The sequence below is a fragment of the Poecilia formosa genome, unplaced genomic scaffold, assembly GCF_000485575.1.
Source record: "Poecilia formosa unplaced genomic scaffold, Poecilia_formosa-5.1.2 Scaffold213, whole genome shotgun sequence".
NCBI classification, from domain to species: domain Eukaryota; kingdom Metazoa; phylum Chordata; class Actinopteri; order Cyprinodontiformes; family Poeciliidae; genus Poecilia; species Poecilia formosa.
The window spans coordinates 373,307-400,216 of NW_006800152.1; the positions used below are offsets into that span (position 1 = coordinate 373,307).

General features: G+C 41.7%; 2 protein-coding genes across 5 annotated transcripts; both read left to right on the forward strand.

The window, feature by feature from the left end:
• On the forward strand, window positions 1–17,293 carry LOC103148812 (homeobox-containing protein 1). 4 transcript variants are annotated; one of them, XM_007567751.2, is made up of 10 exons: window positions 1–314; window positions 4,686–5,378; window positions 10,537–10,622; window positions 11,809–11,919; window positions 13,102–13,255; window positions 13,431–13,513; window positions 14,586–14,681; window positions 14,797–14,891; window positions 15,169–15,252; window positions 16,344–17,293. In XM_007567751.2, exons 2-10 carry the CDS (start codon window positions 4,699–4,701, stop codon window positions 16,485–16,487), a joined length of 1,533 nt encoding a protein of 510 aa, XP_007567813.1. In that variant the 5' UTR covers window positions 1–314; window positions 4,686–4,698; the 3' UTR covers window positions 16,488–17,293. The 4 variants fall into 4 exon arrangements, with proteins under 4 accessions (XP_007567813.1, XP_007567812.1, XP_007567815.1 ...); XM_007567750.2 differs by having other exon boundaries at window positions 2–314; window positions 4,689–5,378; XM_007567753.2 differs by having other exon boundaries at window positions 2–314; window positions 4,689–5,378; window positions 14,800–14,891.
• Window positions 16,994–26,580, forward strand: LOC103148845 (homeobox-containing protein 1-like). The gene is made up of 9 exons (XM_016679480.1): window positions 16,994–17,140; window positions 18,971–19,079; window positions 20,266–20,376; window positions 21,559–21,712; window positions 21,888–21,970; window positions 23,043–23,138; window positions 23,254–23,348; window positions 23,626–23,709; window positions 24,801–26,580. The coding sequence occupies exons 1-9, from the start codon at window positions 16,994–16,996 to the stop codon at window positions 24,942–24,944; spliced, it is 1,023 nt and encodes a 340-aa protein (XP_016534966.1). The 3' UTR covers window positions 24,945–26,580.
• Window positions 26,581–26,910: the final 330 nt, after the last annotated feature.

Sequence of the window (26,910 nt, forward strand, 5' to 3'; positions counted from 1 at the left end):
AGCTCCACCTCGCTCTCCTTTCCGGGATTTGTAGTCTTTCGCCTGGAGAACGCCGCCGCGTGTTATAAAGGCCTTTGTGGGAGTAAAACTACAGTTCCCTCTGCGCTCCTCGAAGGTGTTAGTTGTCAATATGGCTGTTGTCAGACAGACAAAGCGGAGAGGCAAATAATTCGCCTCTGATTAGAAATCCTTGGAAAAGGGTCGTGCAGGGCACTGCCATCAAACTGCGTTATAATTCGGCAGCAGTAAAAGACACCGCTTGACTTGTGCGTTACTTTTAAAGTTAAATGGTGAAGTGGACTATTTGAACCGAGGTAAGTCATGTACTTTACTGTCTCCAACACTGAAAGTGATGTTATTAATATGAAACGCTCGCTAGCCAGCGATGGCGGCTAACTAAAGGCAGCTAGGAGCGGCTTTGGCACGGCTAGCACATTATGCTAATCACTTCAAAGGCTCTCTGCGACCGAAATAACCCGGGTTGAGTTGGCTGGCGGCTTCTGTGGTGCCAGTGGACTGTTGTCAGGACCAATTCAGAAACGGGACCGCATTAATGAAGTAAAGTCGGACGTGCAAAACGTGTTGCAATGTGTCTGATATGATGTTTGTGCTGTTCGTGGCTCATTTTGGTACGGAAAAACATTCACTCGTCGTTAGCTTTTTGGGCAAAGGGCGTGAAAACTGGCATCAACGCCGGGGGCGGCGTGCCTGCAGCTCTGCCGTTCAGAGCGACACATTGGCGCTGTCACTGCGGGCCACATAGTCAGCAAAACAAAAACACATGGATGGAACAGGCACCACGAACCGAGGAGGTCGGTTCGGACAGAACCGGAGGAAGACAAGGTGCGTACAATTGACGTAGCTTGTATGTTATGTGTCAGAAACCTGAACCTCTGATTATTTTTCGCTGAAGTTAGCATTATTATCCATTACTAACAGGGGCGTATCTAGGAAGTTTAGGAAGAGGGGTAAGGAGTTAAAATGGTGCCCACTGGTTTTGGGTTGACAAACCAAAAGCCATAATTGGAACTTCTTTACTTTTCTTTATGTTGCTGTTCAATGTAGGTACATATACTCAAAAGTGGAACATTACAAAAAAAGAAAACCTCATGTGACCAGTTGTTAGTTTAAAAATAATAATAATAAATGCCACTTAACAAGTTAAGGTGATCCCAATACTTGGAAAAACACGTTTGTTGTCCTTCCACAATTAAAACTAAAACATCACCCTTTGGAATCATGCAGTGGAAACCAGCTGATGTTTACCAGTTTTTTTTATTTTATTTTTAAGTTAAAATTAGGAAATGGAGCCATGTTTTTCTTAAACTGTGATAACACTGAATCAGAAGTTGCAAGTTGGAAAGCAGCTTAACATTTTTGTAACAATAATGGATTTTACCTATAATGCCCTTTTTATATATTTATCAAAGGGATACCAAAACAAAATGAGCATTTACAATGGATAAATCCAGTTAAATGAATAAAAAACAGATTAAAAGAAATATCTCAAAGTGAACCAAGAATTTTGCTAAAAAGAAATGTCTAAGGAGCTTATATTATGATATTATAACATGAAGATATAATTATAATTTCAATATAATGTACATATTTTTAGAAATATTATCTTTAGACATATTTTATGCATCATCTCCACTGCATAAAAACATGTAAAAATAAATGTCTGGGAAAACTAAATTCAGATTAAAAATAACTTTTTCATCCCTCACATACATTTTGCCATTTAGATTTAGGATTTGCCAAAACAGCTATTTTGTACCCATGTACTCACTTCGTACCAATTTATTTATGAAGATTGCTTGGCATTATTATTGAATTCTGAAGATGGCTAATCATAAAAATGCATGAATCACTCCTATAATTTCATTATTGATCAGTTAATGAAGACTCAAATTGCTGCCTGGTTCTATTGATTGATGTCTTGATCCATGTTTCAGTGACCTGACTCACGATCAAACCAAATACTCTGAGGGATCTCCTGTTTGGAGACGTTATTTATCAGAGTCGTACATTTAAATCGTTTACAGTAGAACAGAAGTGGACAATTTATTTAAAAAAACAAAAAAAGAAAACGAAGAAGAAAAAAGATTGAGCCCTGGATTCCTGACGGGGTCCAATCTGATCCGATATTTTCCTGTGACTTTTTGTTTTTGTTTTTGTTTTTTCTTCTACTGGACATCGTTTTGACTAGCAAAACCAGTGAATGCTTAACTTGGTTAATGCTTAATCAGAGCGCACATTTATTCAAAATCCTCAGGTTTGTTTGTGGGACATTTTTTTGAATTTATTTATCAGAACAGAATCCCTCAGACAGCAAAGTGCTTGATTTCTAAGCTAAAGAAAAGGATGTTTCATGCTTTGATCCAACATTGTGTTCTGTGTTTGTATGGAAGCTCTTGCTAACCAGTGTTTGCAATGCAAACACACCAGAAAATCAATTTCTGTCCATATTCTTCGTTCAAGCATTAGAGGAACTTTCACTAATAGGTGATTTTCCATATAACACTCAACACAGAACTATATGGGAAATTGTTTTAATGAGCTATAAACTGTAAGGAGTCCTCCATTCATAATTTATCCCTGAGACGTTCACTGCTTATCATATATACACTAGCCATATTTAATACTGAGATTAGTTTCACAGTTGGAAGAAGTTTTTATTCTTATCAAAAACATTTTTTTTGTCGTATTTCCATCTGGGAATTCTGAAACTCCGAGTTCAGAGAGAAAGCACCTTGTAGTCCCGTCAACATATTATTCCACCTGAGCTGTGGAGCTCTGCAGCCCAACCGACTTGCATGCACAGAAGAACGTTGACATCACGCAGCAGAGCATATGGGATCAGTTTTAAAGTTTATTCAGCAAAAGGAGTCGACAGGATTGTCACAAGATCATGAGACAAAAGAAGAAAGAACAACCAATAGCAACGGCCTTTTATGGAGCTTTGACTGCAACTAATGTAGGGAAATCAGATTGGTAGAGCTATGAGAGGTGGGATTGTGATGTGATCCGCTTCACTGACAGACTTCATAGTTCAGACTTAGGCCTGTCACAATAATGAATTTTTCTGGATGATAAAATGTGCCAGAAGTTATTATGATAAACAATAATATTGTTTTGAGACCATTTTCAAATCATGTGATGATAATGGCATAATAAAGCAAGAACACATTCTCAAAAATCAATAAATTTGAAATTCCGATAAACATTTAACACTGGAATAAGAAAACAATTTGATTATCCAAAATAAACAAAACAGATTAAACAACTAAAATTATGAAGTCTATGACATGTAAACACAAAAGGCGAGTTGAGACCAAAGACTTTTGTCTTCCAATTTTTGGTAGAAAGAGAAAAATGATAAAACATGCCAATAAAAATGATTGAGCTTATTTTTAATTTATCATGTGATTAATTTTATTGCTTATTGTGACAAACTCGGTCACAATTATTCTTTTCAGCTGTTGTTTGCATCCCAATTTGCCACGCCTGGTTTCTTCTGGTGCAGAATTAGGACGCACATCTGACTTAAATGACACTAAAGTGATTTACGTGGGAATAAATGCAACATAACCGTTAAGACCGCAAGCGCTTCAAAAAATGGCAATAATCTGATTTTATTTATCTGGTGTCTTTTGTTGGTGAAAGGTTTGGAGTTGGTCTGTTCAAATTGCTGTGAAAAGTTTGCGGTGGGTTGAATATTAGAAAAAAAATCTGATTTAGGGTTGATGTGCTCCTCTCTAGGCTTGTTGGTTTAGGTTGTGTTGGTGGGAACCTTTTTCTAAGGCAGCTGGTTTTATTTACGGGCATCTGAGTAAAGGGGGTGGAATTCAAACTCTTAAATCATTTCCAGATTTAATAAGTAAAGAATAAGGAACAATGTATTTCTTTTCCTTCCACTTTCTAAGTGTGCAGAACTTGGTTGTGGTTTGTAAAATCCAGTTCCAACAAAAAAACGGGTGTGAATACTTCAGCTGCACCCTTCCTGTATTTTTGACCTCCAAGATGACTAACGACATCTTCCCGTCGCTTTCCCACTCTCCACAGTAACAGAACTGTAGTGAGGAGCTGGTGACCCCTTTTTTTTTTGTTTTTTTTTTAAAGCAGTCGTCATGTCAACGCAGGCTGGGCCGCCGCCGAACACGGCAAAAAAAACATAAAAAAAAATTCTGCCGCAGTCTGTTTCCAGAGGCATTGATTTGGAGTCCAGCAAATTGCTTATGAAAAGCATCCAGCGTGGGTGGCGGCGCAGCGCAGCGCAGCGCGCGGGGATTATGGAGCAGCTCTTAAAGAACGACAGTCTGAATGTTAAGATAGCATCAGCTGTCAAGGTGACTCTGGCAGGCTGCGCGTGTTGCCTGCCGCTTCCCAAAAATAGCTGATTTATTTTTTTTTTCCCCCTCTGCCTTGCCCCTCCCTTTTCTTTTTCTTTCACACTTCTTTATCTTGCTCTCTTTTCTTATCAACTCCTACTGTTTTTTTTTCCTCCTTGTAATTTTCCTTTTTACATATCATTCCTCAAACTCCTCCCATCGTTTTTCTTTTTTTTTTCCTCCCCATGATGCGACTGTTTCTTATCCTCTGACATCCTGTGTGCTCCCACGTTGTCAGCCTGTGAGTTTCCTGAACTTCCCGCCTGTGCTTCCTGTTTGTCTCTTCCTGCCCAGCAGCAGCAGCAGGATGTCCGACTTCAGCGAGGAGCCGCGCTTCACCATCGAGCAGATAGACCTGCTGCAGCGGCTGCGTCGCACCGGCATGACGAAGCAGGAGATCCTGCACGCGCTCGACACTCTGGACCGGCTGGACCGGGAGCACGGCGACAAGTTCGGCCGCCGCACCTCTTCCTCCTCCTCCTCCTCGTCCACCTACCTCGTAGCCGGGGCCAACAGCTCCGTCGCCAAAACAACCGCCACATCCTTCAACAATAACGCCACTGCCTCGGCAACAACCACCACCACCTCTTCCTCCTCGGCGACGTGCAACGGCGGCGAAGGCGGCGACCACTCCTCCTCCTCCTCCCTCGTCGTCGCCGCCGCCGTCGCCTCGTCCACCACCTCCAAAATTTCCACAGCCACGCAAACGCAGTTCAACAACAGCGGCGGAGGGCTGTCCCCGTCGCCCAGCAACAGCTACGACACGTCCCCGCCCCCGGGGCCGCCACCGCCCTCAGCCGTGCTGCCGTCGCCCGTGGCGCTGGTGGCGCTGTCGCAGAATGGGCGGGACAGCCTGGCGGCCACACCCAACGGGAAGCTGTCCCCGCCTCGCTACCCGGTGAACAGCGCGGCGGCGTCCAGGGCGTTCGGCTTCGAAGCTGCAGAAGAAGACCTGGACGTGGATGACAAGGTGGAGGAGCTGATGAGGTGAGTGGTAGTGGCAGCTGGATGTGGGGGTGGTGGGATTTGGTCTCAAACTGTTTACTTTGCAAACTTTTTCTCTCACACCTAAAGCAGATGAACACATAAAGTGCTTCTGAGAGCAGCTTTAAATACCCTTTTGTTGATTTTTCATTATTTTTGCTTTTACTCTCGGTGCATTTTCATCATGAATAGCGGGACATTGATGGCTCTTTTTTTTAAGCTTGAAGGTTCATGATGAAAAAGAAGAGAAGCACATTTTCTCTCAGGGTTGTTGAAGTGCAGCTGATGTCGGAGCACCATTATTTCTTTTCAAAGCCAAGACAACGTGTTCAGTAAAACGTCGCTTCAGCATCACACCAGTTCTGTCTGGAGGTGTCTGAATGTAGAGGCATAGAAACGCAACGATTAGAGGTTTAGCTCTGTTTTTTTTTTATTATCTTTTTTTATTCTCTTTCTTTTTAAAGCCAATATTGATTTTTTTTTTTTCTAGAATTATAGAAGCATTTATTTTTGGCCTTCCTACAAGAGACACCGTGCATCAGACTGCACAGTCTCTGAGAGGCCTTTTTATTAGGTATGTCCCAATATGATTTTTTTTACTTTACAGATGGTATATCATTATGAATCATGCCTTTTTCCCCCCTCATACATGGGAAAAACAGCAGAAATGTGAAATGACATCCTGTCTGTTCTCAGAGCTTAAATGAACATCTGACAGACCTTTTTACTGCTCCTCTGATTTAAAAGGGGCAGTATTATGTAAAGTAAACACACTCTTCACATAATCAAAAACATGCATGCAGTGTTGCTTTGATTCTTTCATGAATGTTTGAGAAATCCTTTGATCTCCATGGCAACCACTTAGCTGTGCAAAACGCCCATGTGGAGCTAGCCCCGCCTTCAAGGACAAAGCTTCTCCTCTTAGCTGCTGTTTCTGAGCTTCTGCCTCACAGAGCAGCACCAACTCAGCTCCTTCAGACTAGCCAGCAGCAATTGGCAAACACCTGGTAGAACAGCACATCTGCTGAGCTCATTGTAGGAGCTCATCTCAGTGAAACACTGGTAGAAATGTTGTTAAAGGATTAATAAAGGAGCCATGTTGTGATGACTTCCTGAAGGCGGAGTTTCAGAAAGAGAATGAGATTTCAGAGACGGAGACCCAATTTCAGGGCTCTAAATCATGAAGTAATATTTTTGCAAGTCATATTTGATAACAACTGAAGGTGACAGTTATATTATTGTCATAAAATGTTCATGTGCCTAGAAAATACATATTACTGCCCCATTTAAGATGCAAAAAGTCACTTTAGTTTTTGTAATAACTTCCCATTTTAGATGCTGCAACAGACAGGCTTTGGCTTTTTTTTTTCTCCCTTGCTTTAATTATATCCACTTGATGATGATGGACAAACTACCACTTATACAATTATTGGCAGCCCTGTTAAAGCTCTCCTATATTGAATTTGCAGCTGCACAATCTGTCTACTAATTTTAGATCCAACCTTTTTATTTGAGAACAAAGTATTTACTGCTTGCTGTTTTATTTATTTATTTATTTTTACTAAATCTGTTTGAACAGCCCAGAACTCAAGAATGTGCTTCGATATAAACCCGTCCAGTGTAAACTGTTAAAGATGACAACACGTTAAAAAGCATGTAAACTTTAGCGATGCGGTGAATCCAGTGTAGTGAGTTGAACATTTAGACGTATGAAGAGGTGCTGCTCTTTAAGCCGCGGCAGTCCGGCTGCATTATGGATTTCATCTTCTCTGGAGATGATTTCTGTCAGTAGAAACGGTTCCAGTAGCCGGAGCGGCTCGCCGTGGAGGGGTGTAGGGGGGTTTTAATGTGCGAGCGTCATTAAAACGGATCACGCAGATCATCCGTAGTTCCTGCGAGGCCTATGTAGGTCACGTAGTTACATTTTGACAAATGAGAAAGCTCTGCTGGATGCAAGTACAGCCTTGAAGCACGAGCGCTGATTAAATATTAGTGAAACAAGTTAGGACACATTTGAAACGGTTTCAGCTTCAGAGAGGAGATGATTTAAAAAAACAAACAAAAAAAAACCGAATAAAACAAACGCAGCTGTTTGGTTTTGGATAAGGGAGGATTCTGCTCCGCACCTAGCTGGGAACAAAGCATGAAACTCCACTTATCATATGACATGGCGAGGAGTTAATTAGGCCCATTAGCCTGAAAGGTTCAGTGTTCATAATCTATCACGGTACACGTGTTAGTCATTTCCTACTTCCTTCGGAGCGCTTCACACTACATCCTGATTATCACACGGCTGTACGATCGGGTCCTGGGCGCCATCCGCCCGTCCCATCGCTCATTCTGCTTTAGCCTGCACATTATGAAGAGCAGGAGAGGGCCTGGTTGTACCTACTCAGCAATACTCAAAGTAGGCTGTTTGTTGTTGTTGGAGAGGGATGTGTAAATTATACAAAACTTTAAAAGGGTTTTTCAGAAATCAAAGTGGTTCCATTTTTTTCCTAATGGATACTTTTAGAGAATATGCAGTCATTTCTGACCAATAAAATCAAAATATAGCAGCCTTTTCCTTTGAAGATGCTTGCTGAATTTAGACACATTTATTAAATTAATTAAAAGCACTTTTAGGTGCAGCCAAGTCAGCTTTTTTTTTTGTTTTTTTGAGTGAAAGTTCCTGGATAGATGTGGAATGCAAAGCGACAATAATTGGTATTATAGTAAATATCTTCTACTGTAGGTAGACCTGTCACAGTAAACAATAAATCAGCTGATCACATGGTAAATTAAAACCTGTTAAATAATTTAAATTTTCATTATCGTTTCTCTTTTTCTCATTTGCATCAAAACTGGTCTTCAATCTGCTGAATTAGTCTCAAATAGCCCTTTTTTAAAATGTTATAATTATTTTTGTTCAGAGACTTTAGAATTTATTTTATTGTTTCTGTTTTTGTTTATTTATTCTGGATTTTTAAATGTCTTCCGGTTTCAGTGTTCATTAGAATTTAATGAAGGTGAACTTATATTATCATGCCATTATCTCCCTTAAATGATCTCAAAACAATGTTGTCGTTTATCACCAAGTAAAATTAATCATAACAGGCCTAATTCTAGGATTTTACTTTGATAATATTGTCCTAATTAAATACAAAAGCTTCCTTTTTTTAATTAAAACAAAACTAAAGATGAACAATAATTTTTAAAAGATTAATAAAAGTCTACATCAAACACCTTTGCTTTGACGCCGATCCAGTTAGATTTTTGGGAGCGGTTAACTTGTCAGCCGAACCCGGCTGCCCTTCTCATTCCTCCCTTAAGCTGCATTATTTCCTCCTCTGCAGGGGTCGGGTCTTTACGTTGGCACCCCCCATCATCCTCCTCCTCTTCCTCCTCTGTCTTGTACAGCAGCTCTTGCTACATTGATTTGCTGGTGTCAATACAAGCAGCTTTTTTTTTTTTTTTCCCAGGCTCTAATTTTAGCCGTGCCACAAGAGCCCGACGTGGAGGATGTATATATCGATGTCGAGAGTCGTGACGCGCTCTTGGATCGAGGATTCTTGGGCGCGCTGCGTTGTGACTGAGCTCGCCTGGAGCTGGGCGGGGGCCTTCCTGTGGGAGACATTAACTTTTCTACGTGTTATTATGGATAAACGCAGCAAACGTTGAACATGTTCCGTCCCCTGAGGCGAGTCAGGGGGCCACGGTGGTCCTACGCCTGCGAATGTGTAAATGTATATGTAGAAGGAAAAGTGGAGGAGAGGGGCTGACTGGATGCCAGAAGGCAGGCTGGGTATACTGTGTGACTGCACTCAGCTGCAAGTCTCTGCATGTTTTTATTTTATTTAGTTTTTTCTCCCTCCTCCGTATTAAGTCGGTGGAAATGTCGCCTTGAAGACATTTTGAAAACACGTTGATTGCGTCTCCATTTATAGAGCGGCTGCCTTTGTGTTCCTGTGGAACGCAGCGCTCATTATGCATAAAGGAACAAAAATGTGGTGAAGCTGACAAAATGGAGGCCTGAATAAAACGGGAGGGTTTAATTATTGGCTCATGAATGACAGCTGTGACGTCTGGGGAAAAGTATTCACACCCTTGGAGGATTCTGAAACTATAATCATGTTTGAGTGTTTTCATGTTGTAGACCCAAGCTCAGACAGGATGCATCTGTGGACGTCTGTTCCTCATTTTCTTTTGGATTCAGGTCTGGACTTTGATCTGAGCTGTTGTATTAGAGCTCTGACTGTAGATCTGACTGGAAGGTGAACCTCCAACAGTCTGAGAGCCTGAACTGGGTTTCACCATAGGAATGGTGGGTGGACCAAAAAATCGAACTCTGGTCCTCCGACAAGCCTCGGTCTCTGTTCGGTTGAAGTGAACTTTGGTGCAGCTTGAATGCCTATGTGAATGCCAAGAGGACTGGAGACCTCTTCGTAAGCAGGAAATGGACTACAGAGCAGGGCAGGGCATTCTGGGTAAACACAACCAAAACAAATGCACAAGCCTGTCGCTAGCAGGAGAAATGCATCTGGCTCTCTTACCAAAGAAAAAAAGAAATTCTACAACTACTGACATCTGATGCCGCTTCATTTTTGTTTACACTTCAGGAGTTCAGTGTCTTCTTCAGACATTTTCGTGTTGTTTTCTTCTGTGTTCTTGGTGCAGCGCCACCACAGGCGAGGAGGGAAACAGGTTTTTCAAAGTGTTTGGTTTGTTTGACACAGTGTAGTCTAGATGAGAACAGCAGCAGCTGAAAATATAAAAATGTTGCAACTTTGATCCCTGATCAAACCCAGTCTAATGGACCATCAGGTGTGAAAACAAAACTGTCCTGTCTTATAGATTCTTTAAGTTCTGCAGCTCCTCCAGTGTTACCTTTTCTGCTTATCTACTTAATGCTCTAGTTGCCATGCCAATTGATTGCAACAGATGTTAGTTTCTTACTCTCTCTGTTCAGATGATGGGTTGAACTGAGCTCTGGGAGATATCGAATCTCAGGATGTTGTTTCAGAACCAAACGCTGCTTTTATCTTTAAAAGTGCAAAAAAACAGCAGCTTTCATTTAGCATATGATTCAGACACTTATTCCACCGTAGCCTGTCATTGCTGTTTTCCTGCTACTTGTGTCCCAGTCTACTTTTTAATAGTGTTGCTGTGTTTCTGTTTGCAGAAGGGACAGCAGTCTGGTGAAAGAAGAGATCAAAGCTTTCCTGGGGAACCGGAGGATTTCTCAGGCTGTCGTGGCTCAAGTGACCGGTTAGTAGCACATGAATCCACTCTGCTGCCAACTCGGCAGCTTTCTTGCTATATTTAGCAACATTTCCCACAAAAAGAAAATCTGTAACGGCCAAAATCGTAATCGACAGGTCAGACTTTTTGAAGCTCTTCGATCGGTGCACCCCTACGTTAAATACAGGTATAATAAATGATTTTTTTATATATTTGTAGAATAATTTTTGTTTATTTTCTTCAACAACAGTCCCAGTAATAATTGTTTTAATTAGTTAAAAAACAACTAAAAAGCAAATATTTTTTACTTAATTTTGCACCCATGTTTGTTAAAAAGTTGGATTTTGTTCTTTTTACTTTAACACCTAAAATAGAAATAAAATGTTGGTTCTTTGAAAAAAAGAAAAAAAGTTGGCAAATTTTATTTGGTAGCTATTTATCCAAAATGTAAAGTTGTTTTCTGGCTCTAAGCAGATTGATTGTTTGTGGCTCTTTATATTATAAATGTTGCCTTAAACTGAAGAGGAGAGAATCTGGATAATATAACTAAATCTAAATAATCTTCCCTCATCACTTCCATGTTGTCCCAATAGTTCACAAAAGTATAAAACGTGACTTTTCCATCCATCTGCACTCTAAACCTGAATCCTTAGTTTTTTGGGATTTTTTTTTTATTTTTTATTTTAACACCTAAAAATAGAAATAAAATGTTTCTAACTGTAGAACGCATGCAGACCCCACATGGTGCCCTGGGTTGGTTAAGACCACATAGTTGCCCTTTAACCATCAGATTGTTGCATGTCAGGATTTGAGTTGCAGTAATGAACAAAGATGTTATCAACCAAAGGGGAAAAAATGCATTCTTTAACTTTGCCTGGAGGAATATGGTCTCATCCATCACACATTACTCTAAAGCCTTATCTAAAACTCCCATCTATGGCTCATATGGCGTTCATGTATAATTAAACCGAGAGCAGAATCAGACGTGAAAAGCTAAATAAGAGGCATTGTTTGTAAATTACCGAAGACGTCGAGGTGCATTTCTGTGATTGCCAGCTGTGATTGGAGGAGGAGGTGAAATCAAAGCCAAGACAGGAGAAAAACACTTCACCCTCACTCATCTCCTCTGTGCCTCTTGGGTCTCTGCTTTCTAATTATCCACGCGTTGTTCCGGCGCTGTGATTGGACATGTGGCTGTCTTTTTGCTTTCCAGGCATCAGCCAGAGCAGGATCTCCCATTGGCTGCTGCAGCACGGCTCCGACCTGAGCGAGCAGAAGAAGAGGGCTTTCTACCGCTGGTACATCCTGGAGAAAACCACGCCAGGTAACAGAGGGTTCAAACGAACCCCGGGGCAGATTTTCAGATCTTTAGACGAGGAAATGTGACGTCATGGTGGAAGTGGAGCTCTTAATAGTTCCTTCCAGGCTTTTCTTTGGAAGCATTAGCGTGGAAAGCTTAGTCTCCGGAGCGGATGCAGTTTCTCATTATAGTGTGTAATAAGATGAGCTGGAGGAGTCAGCAATGCAGAGATGAATGCTGATCTCACCTCTACAAGATGAGACGTCTTAAATGTTAGCACACACACGTGAACACGTTTTACAGTTTTAGAATAAACAGCCCATACATGTCAAGATCAAAATATTTACAAAAACGAGTGCCAATGAGAACATGAGGGGACACCATGATGGCTGCAGTTTAGGATAAACTATGCAACATCATCTAGAAATATTTAATGGAACCAAAAATACTTGGCAGCGGCTACATGTGACAAATTTTACATAAGAGCTCCATATTCAGCACTTCAAAATGACCAGTTACGGAGTCAGCTGTGCATGTTTACATAATCCAAGGAGGTATACAAAGTAGTGTGATGTGAAAACAGTGTTTCCATTGCGGTTTTGTGAAATACACAAAGTTTGATATGGCTGGAAAAAACACTTCATCCTAGAGCAAAACTTTTTATCAAAAAACGTCACTTTTTTCAAAATTGGTATTTCAATATTCATTTATTTTCATAATTTTAAATTGCATAATTTTATGTTCAATGGAAATGCAGCTACTTGCGTATTTTAATCTCATGCTATGCCATGCAGGTGTTTTGTCTGCATTGATTAAGTCTGACTCACTTCCAGATGCTGAATGCTTGAGGAAGCTCCAGTGGCAGAAAATACCAACTTGAATAATTCTACCATTCTATTATTGACCACTTGGAGGCGCTGGTAGTGTATTGATCCTGTTGATCCTCTTTCATTCTTTAATAAGGAATAAAAGAAGACATTATGGAAATACTGATAGAGCAACGCACTGTTTCTACTAGTGGCTCTGCAGTTCTGGTTCTTTCCCGTGGGAGAACATGTGCTCACCGTTTACCGCTCTGGTTACCCAAACCACTGTATTTCAGTTTGCATCTCCTGACCACGAACACACCTGCACCCAGACGAGCGGCTTCGCTCTCTGTGCAGCGCGTTCCGTTGTAACCCATGGCCGGTTCTGCTGCTGCTCCAGGTGCCACTCTGAACATGCGGCCAGCGCCGCTGCCTCTGGAGGAGATGGAGTGGAGGCAAACCCCGCCGCCCCTCGCCACCGCCCCCGGAACCTTCCGGCTGCGCCGGGGAAGCCGCTTCACCTGGAGGAAGGAGTGCCTGGCTGTGATGGAGAGGTGAGGGTGGAGGAGACGGCTTCATAACGCCGCGGTTATTTCCTCCAGGAGTAAAAGGCAGTCTGGACAATGAAATGACTTCCAGTGTCTGCAAAATCAAACATCACCCCAACAATATTGTTGATATTGTCCTTTGTTGTGAAATTAAATGAATCGGTGTGATTATTGTTTCCAGCTACTTCAATGACAACCAGTACCCAGATGAAGCCAAAAGAGAGGAGATAGCCAACGCCTGCAATGCTGTTATTCAGAAACCAGGTAAGCTACACTAACAAGTCCTCACCAAGAATAAATCAACTTTTATTTTACATAAGTCGTATTCTCTTCTTTTGGCTGTGCTCCGCTTCAGCCTTGTTGGGGACGTTTGTCCTTTCTGATTTAGACGCAATTAAACTTATCTTAACCTGCATAGTTATGCTAACACTTTCCTCTTTCCTTTAATTTTAAAGGTTAGCAATTGACTGAAAAGAGGGCATGTCTTCACATCCTTAAAAAGTCTTAAATTCATTCAGAAGTAAAAATAACTTGCCCTTAAATGCTGTAATCACAAGTTTTGTCATATCAGGACTATTTAATCTGTTTAATTTTCTGTTTTCTCACAGGACTTTACTGTTGCATCAGCGTTTGAGTTGCATACAAACTTCTTCTCTGCGTTCTGTTACTTGAGGCAGCAGCAGCTGGCAGTAACTAGGCGCTAATGTACCCTTGCTAGCTAGCTTACTAGCTTTTCTTTTTTTCTTTTTCTTTTATTTTACATCCATCATGGATAAGAACAGACAACGTTCGTTTTCGCCACTGGCTCACTTCTGTTGCCAGTCAGTAAACTTTATTTGCTTTTTTTTTTTTTTAGATTTGTCACATTTTTACATTTGATTCTAAACTCTATTCATAATGGTCTTAAAAAGTAGCTAAAAAATTGTGAATCATAAACATCTAGAAACTGTTCTATTTGAAGTGAGGTTCAACTTAGAATGCTTTACTTCCTTTTCTTGTTTCTAAGGAGATTGTTCAGAGTTGACTTCTTGAGACGCATCAATTGGAGATTATTTCTCAATGTTTCAGCTGTAACTGGTTTGATTTGAACACTGTGTGAACGTCTCTCTGCCTGTAGTGCCAAGGAATGTATCCGTCTCTGTGGGTCACACAGAGGTAAGGGGCGTAAAATATGCTGCAGCGTTTTGTTTTCAGACTTTAGTGTGTCAGACATCACGACTGAAGGAATCTCAAATGCCGCCAGCGACGTTTCTATGAATCTAAACATTGTGGAAAAATATTTCCATTAATTAAGAGGCGTGTTAAAGCAAGACTGCTTTGTGTGTTTTCTCCATAGGGAAGAAGCTGTCTGATCTGGAGAGGGTGACCTCCCTCAAAGTCTACAACTGGTTCGCTAACCGGCGCAAGGAGATCAAGAGACGAGCTAATATTGGTAACGAGGGCGCCACTTGCTGGCAGAGCACTTTGTGTTCTAACGAACGTCACATTTAATATCTGATGAACTGAATGTTCACCGTAAAACTGAGAATCCATCCTCTTCCTCCAAGAAGCAACAATCCTGGAGAGTCATGGGATAGACGTTCAGAGTCCGGGTGGACACTCCAACAGCGACGACATCGATGGGAATGACTTTGCAGAGCAGGTAGAGTGGCACACACGCGCACACATACACACACACACACACAGAACTAAGCAGCAGCCTGTGTTCTTGGCATAAAACTCGAACATAAAAAGACGAGCTGCGGCGTTTCAACTGCTGCTTACCTCGCGAAACTCTGTAGTCAGCTCTCACTAAATATAGAAAAAGCACACTTGCTTCACTCTGATGCATTGCCCTCATTAACAAGCCTCCCTGTTGTTGGAACAAATGGAAGCAGAAGTAAGGCAGTGAGCCGTCTCTATCTGTTCCCCCGTCTCAGGCCTGTGACCTGCCCTACTTCGACAAGAGACCTCTCAGCCGACCGTTTGGCCTTTACCGCCTGGAGCCCACCTCACCTACACAGGTAACTGGGAGAAGAATGTAGTAAGGACTACATTCACTGGTGTCCTCATGACAGGGGCATGATGGGGTGAGGGCAGCAAAGCTGAAACCTGATTGGCTCAAAGAGAAATGTACATGAAATACAGTGATAAAGGTAAAATTTGGAATAAAATGCTCTAATCTACATCAGGGTTGTAACGGTATGCAGTTTGAGTTTTGAAGACAGTTTGGAAAAAGAAAAAAAAAACTTCCTGTTTGCTTATTTAAGCTTTGACTAGACCCCATATGAGAAAGCATAACTCTGTTCCAAATAAATTTGGGGAAAAGTCCACCAAAGTGACACCGAGGAGCGTTGTCACTTTTAATTTATCATTACAGCCCTAACCTGTTCAATAAAAGTTGGATTTCATAAGATTATGATTTTTTTTCCTCCCTCTGTTTAATGTATGAAAATAGATAAAGGTGAATATCTGCTTCTTAAAGTTGGAAATGTTCATAAGTAAAAAAAAAATTAATGACAAAATGTAAAAAGATAAAAAAAAAATAGAATAAATAATAAAATGAGTTTGAATAGTTTTCCATCAGGAACCAAACTTAATGTATTGGGATTTTATGTGATTGTCACAAAAAGCAGATAGTTGCTAGGATAACTAGCAACTATCTAGTTCCTAGGCTTCAATATTTTCACTAAAATTGAAAAATTCAACATGCATTTTGTTTACATAAATCTGATATCCCTAAATAAAACCATGTACCACTGAATGCCTGCACAAATCATCTAATTATAACACAAGTGAATAAACGCAGCCGTTCTACTGACTGAGTTTGAGACATGGGGAGAATTTTTCAGTTTCTAGATGAAAACACCTTAAGCTACACTTTTCAAATTATTTAGAAGAAAAATATTTAATACACAATGTATGTTTCCTTCTACCTCAGAAATATTCTCTGATTTGTGTTCCATATGCTTAAATTCCAAAAAGATGCATTATTATGACAAACTGTAGAAAAGTGAGCTGAAAGGCTGATAAAGGATTGACTCGGGTTTTCAGCAGAGCACTGCAGCACATGAAGAGTTGATCATCAGACACCCTGTTTTGATTTTCCCGTTAGGACGACAGCGCGGCTCACAACGAGCATCAGGACCCCATCTCTCTGGCCGTGGAGATGGCTGCTGTCAACCACACCATCTTGGCGCTGTCCAGAACCGGAGGCGTGCCCAACGACATCAAGACCGAATCCCTGGAGGATGAATGAAGCTCTCAGGAATCGGGACGGAGCGAGTACAAAGCCCAGTCGAGACGGGGGACGACAGGGAGCGTTTAAAGACAAGGAAAAAAAAAAGACCAAAATAATCCGACTAAGTAAAATCGTCTCCGCTCCTCCCAGAACTTCCATGTAAAACAGTGATTACCCCCAACACTCCTCCCCCCTCCTCACCCTATTTTACTCACTATACCGACCCACCTGGCAGACATTGCTACTGTAGGCTTTGTGACAGAAGAAGCAGCAGCCAGTTGTGAACCTCCCGCCTAACGGTGGCTCCTCTCTGGGACCGGGTCTCCCAGGAACTCCTCTCCCTTCCCAAAACAGGATACCTCTTCTTCTTCTTCTTCTTCAGTTTGTCTCTCCTCTTCCTTCCCTCAGCAGCCTGGTCGTCTGAGCCGATCCTCAGTCTCTCACCTCAACCTCAGAGAAGAAAAAAAAACGATGCACTGTGTATATATAGCGGACTTCTAAACGTTCTCAGTCACCCTCACCTCATGACATACTACCTACACCCTCAGATTCACCTCTTCTCAGTGCAGAGCATCGAAGAGGAGCCGTCCGCTGATGAAGAGTGCTTCCTCCTCTTCCTCTCCGGCTCCGAGGTGGTCGGCAGGGATCGTTTGACCCTCGGCGTGGGGCCTGTCAGTCTCTTACCGAAGTTCTGCTTTCCTTTCCCTCGCAGTTGCGCTGCTACATTCGATTGACGCCAAACCAACTTTGCAAAATGTCTGTTAAAAGTAGCCTTACCTCCCCTCAGCTGGTTCTTCATATCCCACCGTTCCAAAATCTGCACAGTTCAAGTTTCTACCCAACAGCAGCTGCAGCAGGTTTTTCATTTTTAATCTCTTATGTTAAACTCCCCTCAGAGTCATTGAGGATGAATCAACCTCCCTAAGATGTCCAGTAAGGGAACAGTTGCTTTGTTTTCCATGTCATCCATGCCAAAGGAAGTGGCTCTGTGCTGAGTGAACCCAAAGTGACCTCTAACTCCTTTGGTGTCGATTCCTCCTCGGTGTTCAGTGAAGCCTCTCCAGCTGCAGTAGCTCCACACTACAGCAGGCCTGTGTCTGGACTGGTAGGTATTGGCAGGCACTTATATTATACCCCTAAGCTATTTACTACTTCTGTGACGCTGCCTCTTTATAATGATAATAATGTAAGCTATGTGCTTTTTTTTTTATATACAGCAGATATTAAATTAGACTGAATCCACACTGGAGATAAATATCAAAGAACTCTACAAACGTTTTTTTTTTTCTTTCCTATTTCACCTATAAATAACCTCAAAGGGAAGCGTTGAAGGGAATCAGTCACTTCAGGTGTCTTGGTTTCTTCTTGTCCTCAATGAAAGTTCTCCAAAACCCTGGCTGTAGATGAGCCTAGCTTCCTCTCTACTTTAGATGTATTATATTGTGGCAAGAAGTCAGGGAAAACCGCTAGCCTGACTTTGTCCAANGAATGACAGCTGTGACGTCTGGGGAAAAGTATTCACACCCTCGGAGGATTCTGAAACTATAATCACGCTTCAGTGTTTTCTGTTCCTCATTTTCTTTTGGATTCAGGTCTGGACTTTGATCTGAGCTGTTGTATCAGAGCTCTGAGTGTAGATCTGACTGGAAGGTGAACCTCCAACCATAGGAATGGTGGGTGGACCAAAAAATCGAACTCTGGTCCTCCGACAAGCCTCGGTCTCTGTTCGGTTGAAGTGAACTTTGGTGAGGCTTGAATGCCAAGAGGACTGGAGACCTCTTTGTAAGCAGGAAATGGACTACAGGGCAGGGCAGGGCAGGGCATTCTGGGTAAACACAACCAAAACAAATGCACAAGCCTGTCGCTAGCAGGAGACATGCATCTGTCTCTCTTACCAAAGAAAAAAATAAATTCTACAACTACTGAAATCTGATGCCGCTACATTTTTGTTTACACTTCAGGAGTTCAGTGTCTTCTTCAGAGATTTTCGTGTTGTTTTCTTCTGTGTTCTTGGTGCAGCGCCACCACAGGCGAGGAGGGAAACAGGTTTTTCAAAGTGTTTGGTTTGTTTGACACAGTGTAGTCTAGACGAGAACAGCAGCAGCTGAAAATATAAAAGTGTTGCAATTTTGATCCCTGATCAAACCCAGTCTAATGGACCATCAGGTGTGAAAACAAAACTGTCCTGTCTTATAGATTCTTTAAGTTCTGCAGCTCCTCTAGTGTTACCTTTTCTGCTTATCTACTTAATGCTCTAGTTGCCATGCCAATTGATTGCAACAGATGTTAGTTTCTTACTCTCTCTGTTCAGATGATGGGTTGAACTGAGCTCTGGGAGATATCGAATCTCAGGATGTTGTTTCAGAACCAAACGCTGCTTTTATCTTTAAAAGTGCAAAAAAACAGCAGCTTTCATTTAGCATATGATTCAGACACTTATTCCACCGTAGCCTGTTATTGCTGTTTTCCTGCTACTTGTGTCCCAGTCTACTTTTTAATAGTGTTGCTGTGTTTCTGTTTGCAGAAGGGACAGCAGTCTGGTGAAAGAAGAGATCAAAGCTTTCCTGGGGAACCGGAGGATTTCTCAGGCTGTCGTGGCTCAAGTGACCGGTTAGTAGCACATGAATCCACTCTGCTGCCAACTCGGCAACTTTCTTGCTATATTTAGCAACATTTCCCACAAAAAGAAAATCTGTAACGGCCAAAATCGTAATCGACAGGTCAGACTTTTTGAAGCTCTTCGATCGGTGCACCCCTACGTTAAATACAGGTATAATAAATGATTTTTTTATATATTTGTAGAATAATTTTTGTTTATTTTCTTCAACAACAGTCCCAGTAATAATTGTTTTAATTAGTTAAAAAACAACTAAAAAGCAAATATTTTTTACTTAATTTTGCACCCATGTTTGTTAAAAAGTTGGATTTTGTTCTTTTTACTTTAACACCTAAAATAGAAATAAAATGTTGGTTCTTTGAAAAAAAGAAAAAAAGTTGGCAAATTTTATTTGGTAGCTATTTATCCAAAATGTAAAGTTGTTTTCTGGCTCTAAGCAGATTGATTGTTTGTGGCTCTTTATATTATAAATGTTGCCTTAAACTGAAGAGGAGAGAATCTGGATAATATAACTAAATCTAAATAATCTTCCCTCATCACTTCCATGTTGTCCCAATAGTTCACAAAAGTATAAAACGTGACTTTTCCATCCATCTGCACTCTAAACCTGAATCCTTAGTTTTTTGGGATTTTTTTTTTATTTTTTATTTTAACACCTAAAAATAGAAATAAAATGTTTCTAACTGTAGAACGCATGCAGACCCCACATGGTGCCCTGGGTTGGTTAAGACCACATAGTTGCCCTTTAACCATCAGATTGTTGCATGTCAGGATTTGAGTTGCAGTAATGAACAAAGATGTTATCAACCAAAGGGGAAAAAATGCATTCTTTAACTTTGCCTGGAGGAATATGGTCTCATCCATCACACATTACTCTAAAGCCTTATCTAAAACTCCCATCTATGGCTCATATGGCGTTCATGTATAATTAAACCGAGAGCAGAATCAGACGTGAAAAGCTAAATAAGAGGCATTGTTTGTAAATTACCGAAGACGTCGAGGTGCATTTCTGTGATTGCCAGCTGTGATTGGAGGAGGAGGTGAAATCAAAGCCAAGACAGGAGAAAAACACTTCACCCTCACTCATCTCCTCTGTGCCTCTTGGGTCTCTGCTTTCTAATTATCCACGCGTTGTTCCGGCGCTGTGATTGGACATGTGGCTGTCTTTTTGCTTTCCAGGCATCAGCCAGAGCAGGATCTCCCATTGGCTGCTGCAGCACGGCTCCGACCTGAGCGAGCAGAAGAAGAGGGCTTTCTACCGCTGGTACATCCTGGAGAAAACCACGCCAGGTAACAGAGGGTTCAAACGAACCCCGGGGCAGATTTTCAGATCTTTAGACGAGGAAATGTGACGTCATGGTGGAAGTGGAGCTCTTAATAGTTCCTTCCAGGCTTTTCTTTGGAAGCATTAGCGTGGAAAGCTTAGTCTCCGGAGCGGATGCAGTTTCTCATTATAGTGTGTAATAAGATGAGCTGGAGGAGTCAGCAATGCAGAGATGAATGCTGATCTCACCTCTACAAGATGAGACGTCTTAAATGTTAGCACACACACGTGAACACGTTTTACAGTTTTAGAATAAACAGCCCATACATGTCAAGATCAAAATATTTACAAAAACGAGTGCCAATGAGAACATGAGGGGACACCATGATGGCTGCAGTTTAGGATAAACTATGCAACATCATCTAGAAATATTTAATGGAACCAAAAATACTTGGCAGCGGCTACATGTGACAAATTTTACATAAGAGCTCCATATTCAGCACTTCAAAATGACCAGTTACGGAGTCAGCTGTGCATGTTTACATAATCCAAGGAGGTATACAAAGTAGTGTGATGTGAAAACAGTGTTTCCATTGCGGTTTTGTGAAATACACAAAGTTTGATATGGCTGGAAAAAACACTTCATCCTAGAGCAAAACTTTTTATCAAAAAACGTCACTTTTTTCAAAATTGGTATTTCAATATTCATTTATTTTCATAATTTTAAATTGCATAATTTTATGTTCAATGGAAATGCAGCTACTTGCGTATTTTAATCTCATGCTATGCCATGCAGGTGTTTTGTCTGCATTGATTAAGTCTGACTCACTTCCAGATGCTGAATGCTTGAGGAAGCTCCAGTGGCAGAAAATACCAACTTGAATAATTCTACCATTCTATTATTGACCACTTGGAGGCGCTGGTAGTGTATTGATCCTGTTGATCCTCTTTCATTCTTTAATAAGGAATAAAAGAAGACATTATGGAAATACTGATAGAGCAACGCACTGTTTCTACTAGTGGCTCTGCAGTTCTGGTTCTTTCCCGTGGGAGAACATGTGCTCACCGTTTACCGCTCTGGTTACCCAAACCACTGTATTTCAGTTTGCATCTCCTGACCACGAACACACCTGCACCCAGACGAGCGGCTTCGCTCTCTGTGCAGCGCGTTCCGTTGTAACCCATGGCCGGTTCTGCTGCTGCTCCAGGTGCCACTCTGAACATGCGGCCAGCGCCGCTGCCTCTGGAGGAGATGGAGTGGAGGCAAACCCCGCCGCCCCTCGCCACCGCCCCCGGAACCTTCCGGCTGCGCCGGGGAAGCCGCTTCACCTGGAGGAAGGAGTGCCTGGCTGTGATGGAGAGGTGAGGGTGGAGGAGACGGCTTCATAACGCCGCGGTTATTTCCTCCAGGAGTAAAAGGCAGTCTGGACAATGAAATGACTTCCAGTGTCTGCAAAATCAAACATCACCCCAACAATATTGTTGATATTGTCCTTTGTTGTGAAATTAAATGAATCGGTGTGATTATTGTTTCCAGCTACTTCAATGACAACCAGTACCCAGATGAAGCCAAAAGAGAGGAGATAGCCAACGCCTGCAATGCTGTTATTCAGAAACCAGGTAAGCTACACTAACAAGTCCTCACCAAGAATAAATCAACTTTTATTTTACATAAGTCGTATTCTCTTCTTTTGGCTGTGCTCCGCTTCAGCCTTGTTGGGGACGTTTGTCCTTTCTGATTTAGACGCAATTAAACTTATCTTAACCTGCATAGTTATGCTAACACTTTCCTCTTTCCTTTAATTTTAAAGGTTAGCAATTGACTGAAAAGAGGGCATGTCTTCACATCCTTAAAAAGTCTTAAATTCATTCAGAAGTAAAAATAACTTGCCCTTAAATGCTGTAATCACAAGTTTTGTCATATCAGGACTATTTAATCTGTTTAATTTTCTGTTTTCTCACAGGACTTTACTGTTGCATCAGCGTTTGAGTTGCATACAAACTTCTTCTCTGCGTTCTGTTACTTGAGGCAGCAGCAGCTGGCAGTAACTAGGCGCTAATGTACCCTTGCTAGCTAGCTTACTAGCTTTTCTTTTTTTCTTTTTCTTTTATTTTACATCCATCATGGATAAGAACAGACAACGTTCGTTTTCGCCACTGGCTCACTTCTGTTGCCAGTCAGTAAACTTTATTTGCTTTTTTTTTTTTTTAGATTTGTCACATTTTTACATTTGATTCTAAACTCTATTCATAATGGTCTTAAAAAGTAGCTAAAAAATTGTGAATCATAAACATCTAGAAACTGTTCTATTTGAAGTGAGGTTCAACTTAGAATGCTTTACTTCCTTTTCTTGTTTCTAAGGAGATTGTTCAGAGTTGACTTCTTGAGACGCATCAATTGGAGATTATTTCTCAATGTTTCAGCTGTAACTGGTTTGATTTGAACACTGTGTGAACGTCTCTCTGCCTGTAGTGCCAAGGAATGTATCCGTCTCTGTGGGTCACACAGAGGTAAGGGGCGTAAAATATGCTGCAGCGTTTTGTTTTCAGACTTTAGTGTGTCAGACATCACGACTGAAGGAATCTCAAATGCCGCCAGCGACGTTTCTATGAATCTAAACATTGTGGAAAAATATTTCCATTAATTAAGAGGCGTGTTAAAGCAAGACTGCTTTGTGTGTTTTCTCCATAGGGAAGAAGCTGTCTGATCTGGAGAGGGTGACCTCCCTCAAAGTCTACAACTGGTTCGCTAACCGGCGCAAGGAGATCAAGAGACGAGCTAATATTGGTAACGAGGGCGCCACTTGCTGGCAGAGCACTTTGTGTTCTAACGAACGTCACATTTAATATCTGATGAACTGAATGTTCACCGTAAAACTGAGAATCCATCCTCTTCCTCCAAGAAGCAACAATCCTGGAGAGTCATGGGATAGACGTTCAGAGTCCGGGTGGACACTCCAACAGCGACGACATCGATGGGAATGACTTTGCAGAGCAGGTAGAGTGGCACACACGCGCACACATACACACACACACACACAGAACTAAGCAGCAGCCTGTGTTCTTGGCATAAAACTCGAACATAAAAAGACGAGCTGCGGCGTTTCAACTGCTGCTTACCTCGCGAAACTCTGTAGTCAGCTCTCACTAAATATAGAAAAAGCACACTTGCTTCACTCTGATGCATTGCCCTCATTAACAAGCCTCCCTGTTGTTGGAACAAATGGAAGCAGAAGTAAGGCAGTGAGCCGTCTCTATCTGTTCCCCCGTCTCAGGCCTGTGACCTGCCCTACTTCGACAAGAGACCTCTCAGCCGACCGTTTGGCCTTTACCGCCTGGAGCCCACCTCACCTACACAGGTAACTGGGAGAAGAATGTAGTAAGGACTACATTCACTGGTGTCCTCATGACAGGGGCATGATGGGGTGAGGGCAGCAAAGCTGAAACCTGATTGGCTCAAAGAGAAATGTACATGAAATACAGTGATAAAGGTAAAATTTGGAATAAAATGCTCTAATCTACATCAGGGTTGTAACGGTATGCAGTTTGAGTTTTGAAGACAGTTTGGAAAAAGAAAAAAAAAACTTCCTGTTTGCTTATTTAAGCTTTGACTAGACCCCATATGAGAAAGCATAACTCTGTTCCAAATAAATTTGGGGAAAAGTCCACCAAAGTGACACCGAGGAGCGTTGTCACTTTTAATTTATCATTACAGCCCTAACCTGTTCAATAAAAGTTGGATTTCATAAGATTATGATTTTTTTTCCTCCCTCTGTTTAATGTATGAAAATAGATAAAGGTGAATATCTGCTTCTTAAAGTTGGAAATGTTCATAAGTAAAAAAAAAATTAATGACAAAATGTAAAAAGATAAAAAAAAAATAGAATAAATAATAAAATGAGTTTGAATAGTTTTCCATCAGGAACCAAACTTAATGTATTGGGATTTTATGTGATTGTCACAAAAAGCAGATAGTTGCTAGGATAACTAGCAACTATCTAGTTCCTAGGCTTCAATATTTTCACTAAAATTGAAAAATTCAACATGCATTTTGTTTACATAAATCTGATATCCCTAAATAAAACCATGTACCACTGAATGCCTGCACAAATCATCTAATTATAACACAAGTGAATAAATGCAGCCGTTCTACTGACTGAGTTTGAGACATGGGGAGAATTTTTCAGTTTCTAGATGAAAACACCTTAAGCTACACTTTTCAAATTATTTAGAAGAAAAATATTTAATACACAATGTATGTTTCCTTCTACCTCAGAAATATTCTCTGATTTGTGTTCCATATGCTTAAATTCCAAAAAGATGCATTATTATGACAAACTGTAGAAAAGTGAGCTGAAAGGCTGATAAAGGATTGACTCGGGTTTTCAGCAGAGCACTGCAGCACATGAAGAGTTGATCATCAGACACCCTGTTTTGATTTTCCCGTTAGGACGACAGCGCGGCTCACAACGAGCATCAGGACCCCATCTCTCTGGCCGTGGAGATGGCTGCCGTCAACCACACCATCTTGGCGCTGTCCAGAACCGGAGGCGTGCCCAACGACATCAAGACCGAATCCCTGGAGGATGAATGAAGCTCTCAGGAATCGGGACGGAGCGAGTACAAAGCCCAGTCGAGACGGGGGACGACAGGGAGCGTTTAAAGACAAGGAAAAAAAAAAGACCAAAATAATCCGACTAAGTAAAATCGTCTCCGCTCCTCCCAGAACTTCCATGTAAAACAGTGATTACCCCCAACACTCCTCCCCCCTCCTCACCCTATTTTACTCACTATACCGACCCACCTGGCAGACATTGCTACTGTAGGCTTTGTGACAGAAGAAGCAGCAGCCAGTTGTGAACCTCCCGCCTAACGGTGGCTCCTCTCTGGGACCGGGTCTCCCAGGAACTCCTCTCCCTTCCCAAAACAGGATACCTCTTCTTCTTCTTCAGTTTGTCTCTCCTCTTCCTTCCCTCAGCAGCCTGGTCGTCTGAGCCGATCCTCAGTCTCTCACCTCAACCTCAGAGAAGAAAAAAAAACGATGCACTGTGTATATATAGCGGACTTCTAAAGGTTCTCAGTCACCCTCACCTCATGACATACTACCTACACCCTCAGATTCACCTCTTCTCAGTGCAGAGCATCGAAGAGGAGCCGTCCGCTGATGAAGAGTGCTTCCTCCTCTTCCTCTCCGGCTCCGAGGTGGTCGGCAGGGATCGTTTGACCCTCGGCGTGGGGCCTGTCAGTCTCTTACCGAAGTTCTGCTTTCCTTTCCCTCGCAGTTGCGCTGCTACATTCGATTGACGCCAAACCAACTTTGCAAAATGTCTGTTAAAAGTAGCCTTACCTCCCCTCAGCTGGTTCTTCATATCCCACCGTTCCAAAATCTGCACAGTTCAAGTTTCTACCCAACAGCAGCTGCAGCAGGTTTTTCATTTTTAATCTCTTATGTTAAACTCCCCTCAGAGTCATTGAGGATGAATCAACCTCCCTAAGATGTCCAGTAAGGGAACAGTTGCTTTGTTTTCCATGTCATCCATGCCAAAGGAAGTGGCTCTGTGCTGAGTGAACCCAAAGTGACCTCTAACTCCTTTGGTGTCGATTCCTCCTCAGTGTTCAGTGAAGCCTCTCCAGCTGCAGTAGCTCCACACTACAGCAGGCCTGTGTCTGGACTGGTAGGTATTGGCAGGCACTTATATTATACCCCTAAGCTATTTACTACTTCTGTGACGCTGCCTCTTTATAATGATAATAATGTAAGCTATGTGCTTTTTTTTTTATATATACAGCAGATATTAAATTAGACTGAATCCACACTGGAGATAAATATCAAAGAACTCTACAAACGTTTTTTTTTTTCTTTCCTATTTCACCTATAAATAACCTCAAAGGGAAGCGTTGAAGGGAATCAGTCACTTCAGGTGTCTTGGTTTCTTCTTGTCCTCAATGAAAGTTCTCCAAAACCCTGGCTGTAGATGAGCCTAGCTTCCTCTCTACTTTAGATGTATTATATTGTGGCAAGAAGTCAGGGAAAACCGCTAGCCTGACTTTGTCCAAAAATTGCTCTTAGTGTTGATAAATGATTGGGTTGTCCAAAGGACAGGAAGTGGTGCAAAAGTTCCCATGATTGACGGTTTGAGTCTCTACGGTTTAGCCTCCATCATTCACTGCACCACAGCTCCATCTTGGGGTTCAAATGGAGTTGGTAAATTCCTACTTCCTGGTTGGGGGGGGACAGCACCTCCCTCTGAAGTCAGATTTTCTACTGGGAAACTAGGAGGAACTCCAACTACCCAAAGTTATGACTTATAAGGTTGACTTTGAATTTAAATACGGCTGCTCTGTTTATTTTCCAAGACATACACAAGTAAGGGTGTGTGTAAAATCAGTGCTACACATGGTGCCTGTGACTACAACCTGAACAAATGAAAAGCAGTGTTTTGCTTATGGAAAGTAAAGCTTAAAACGTTTGTAAGAATATACTGTAGGTGTCTGTGGTGTGTTGAAATTCCAATTATTTTTTTTAAACTCAGGTCTGATGTCTAAACCGACTGTCTGAT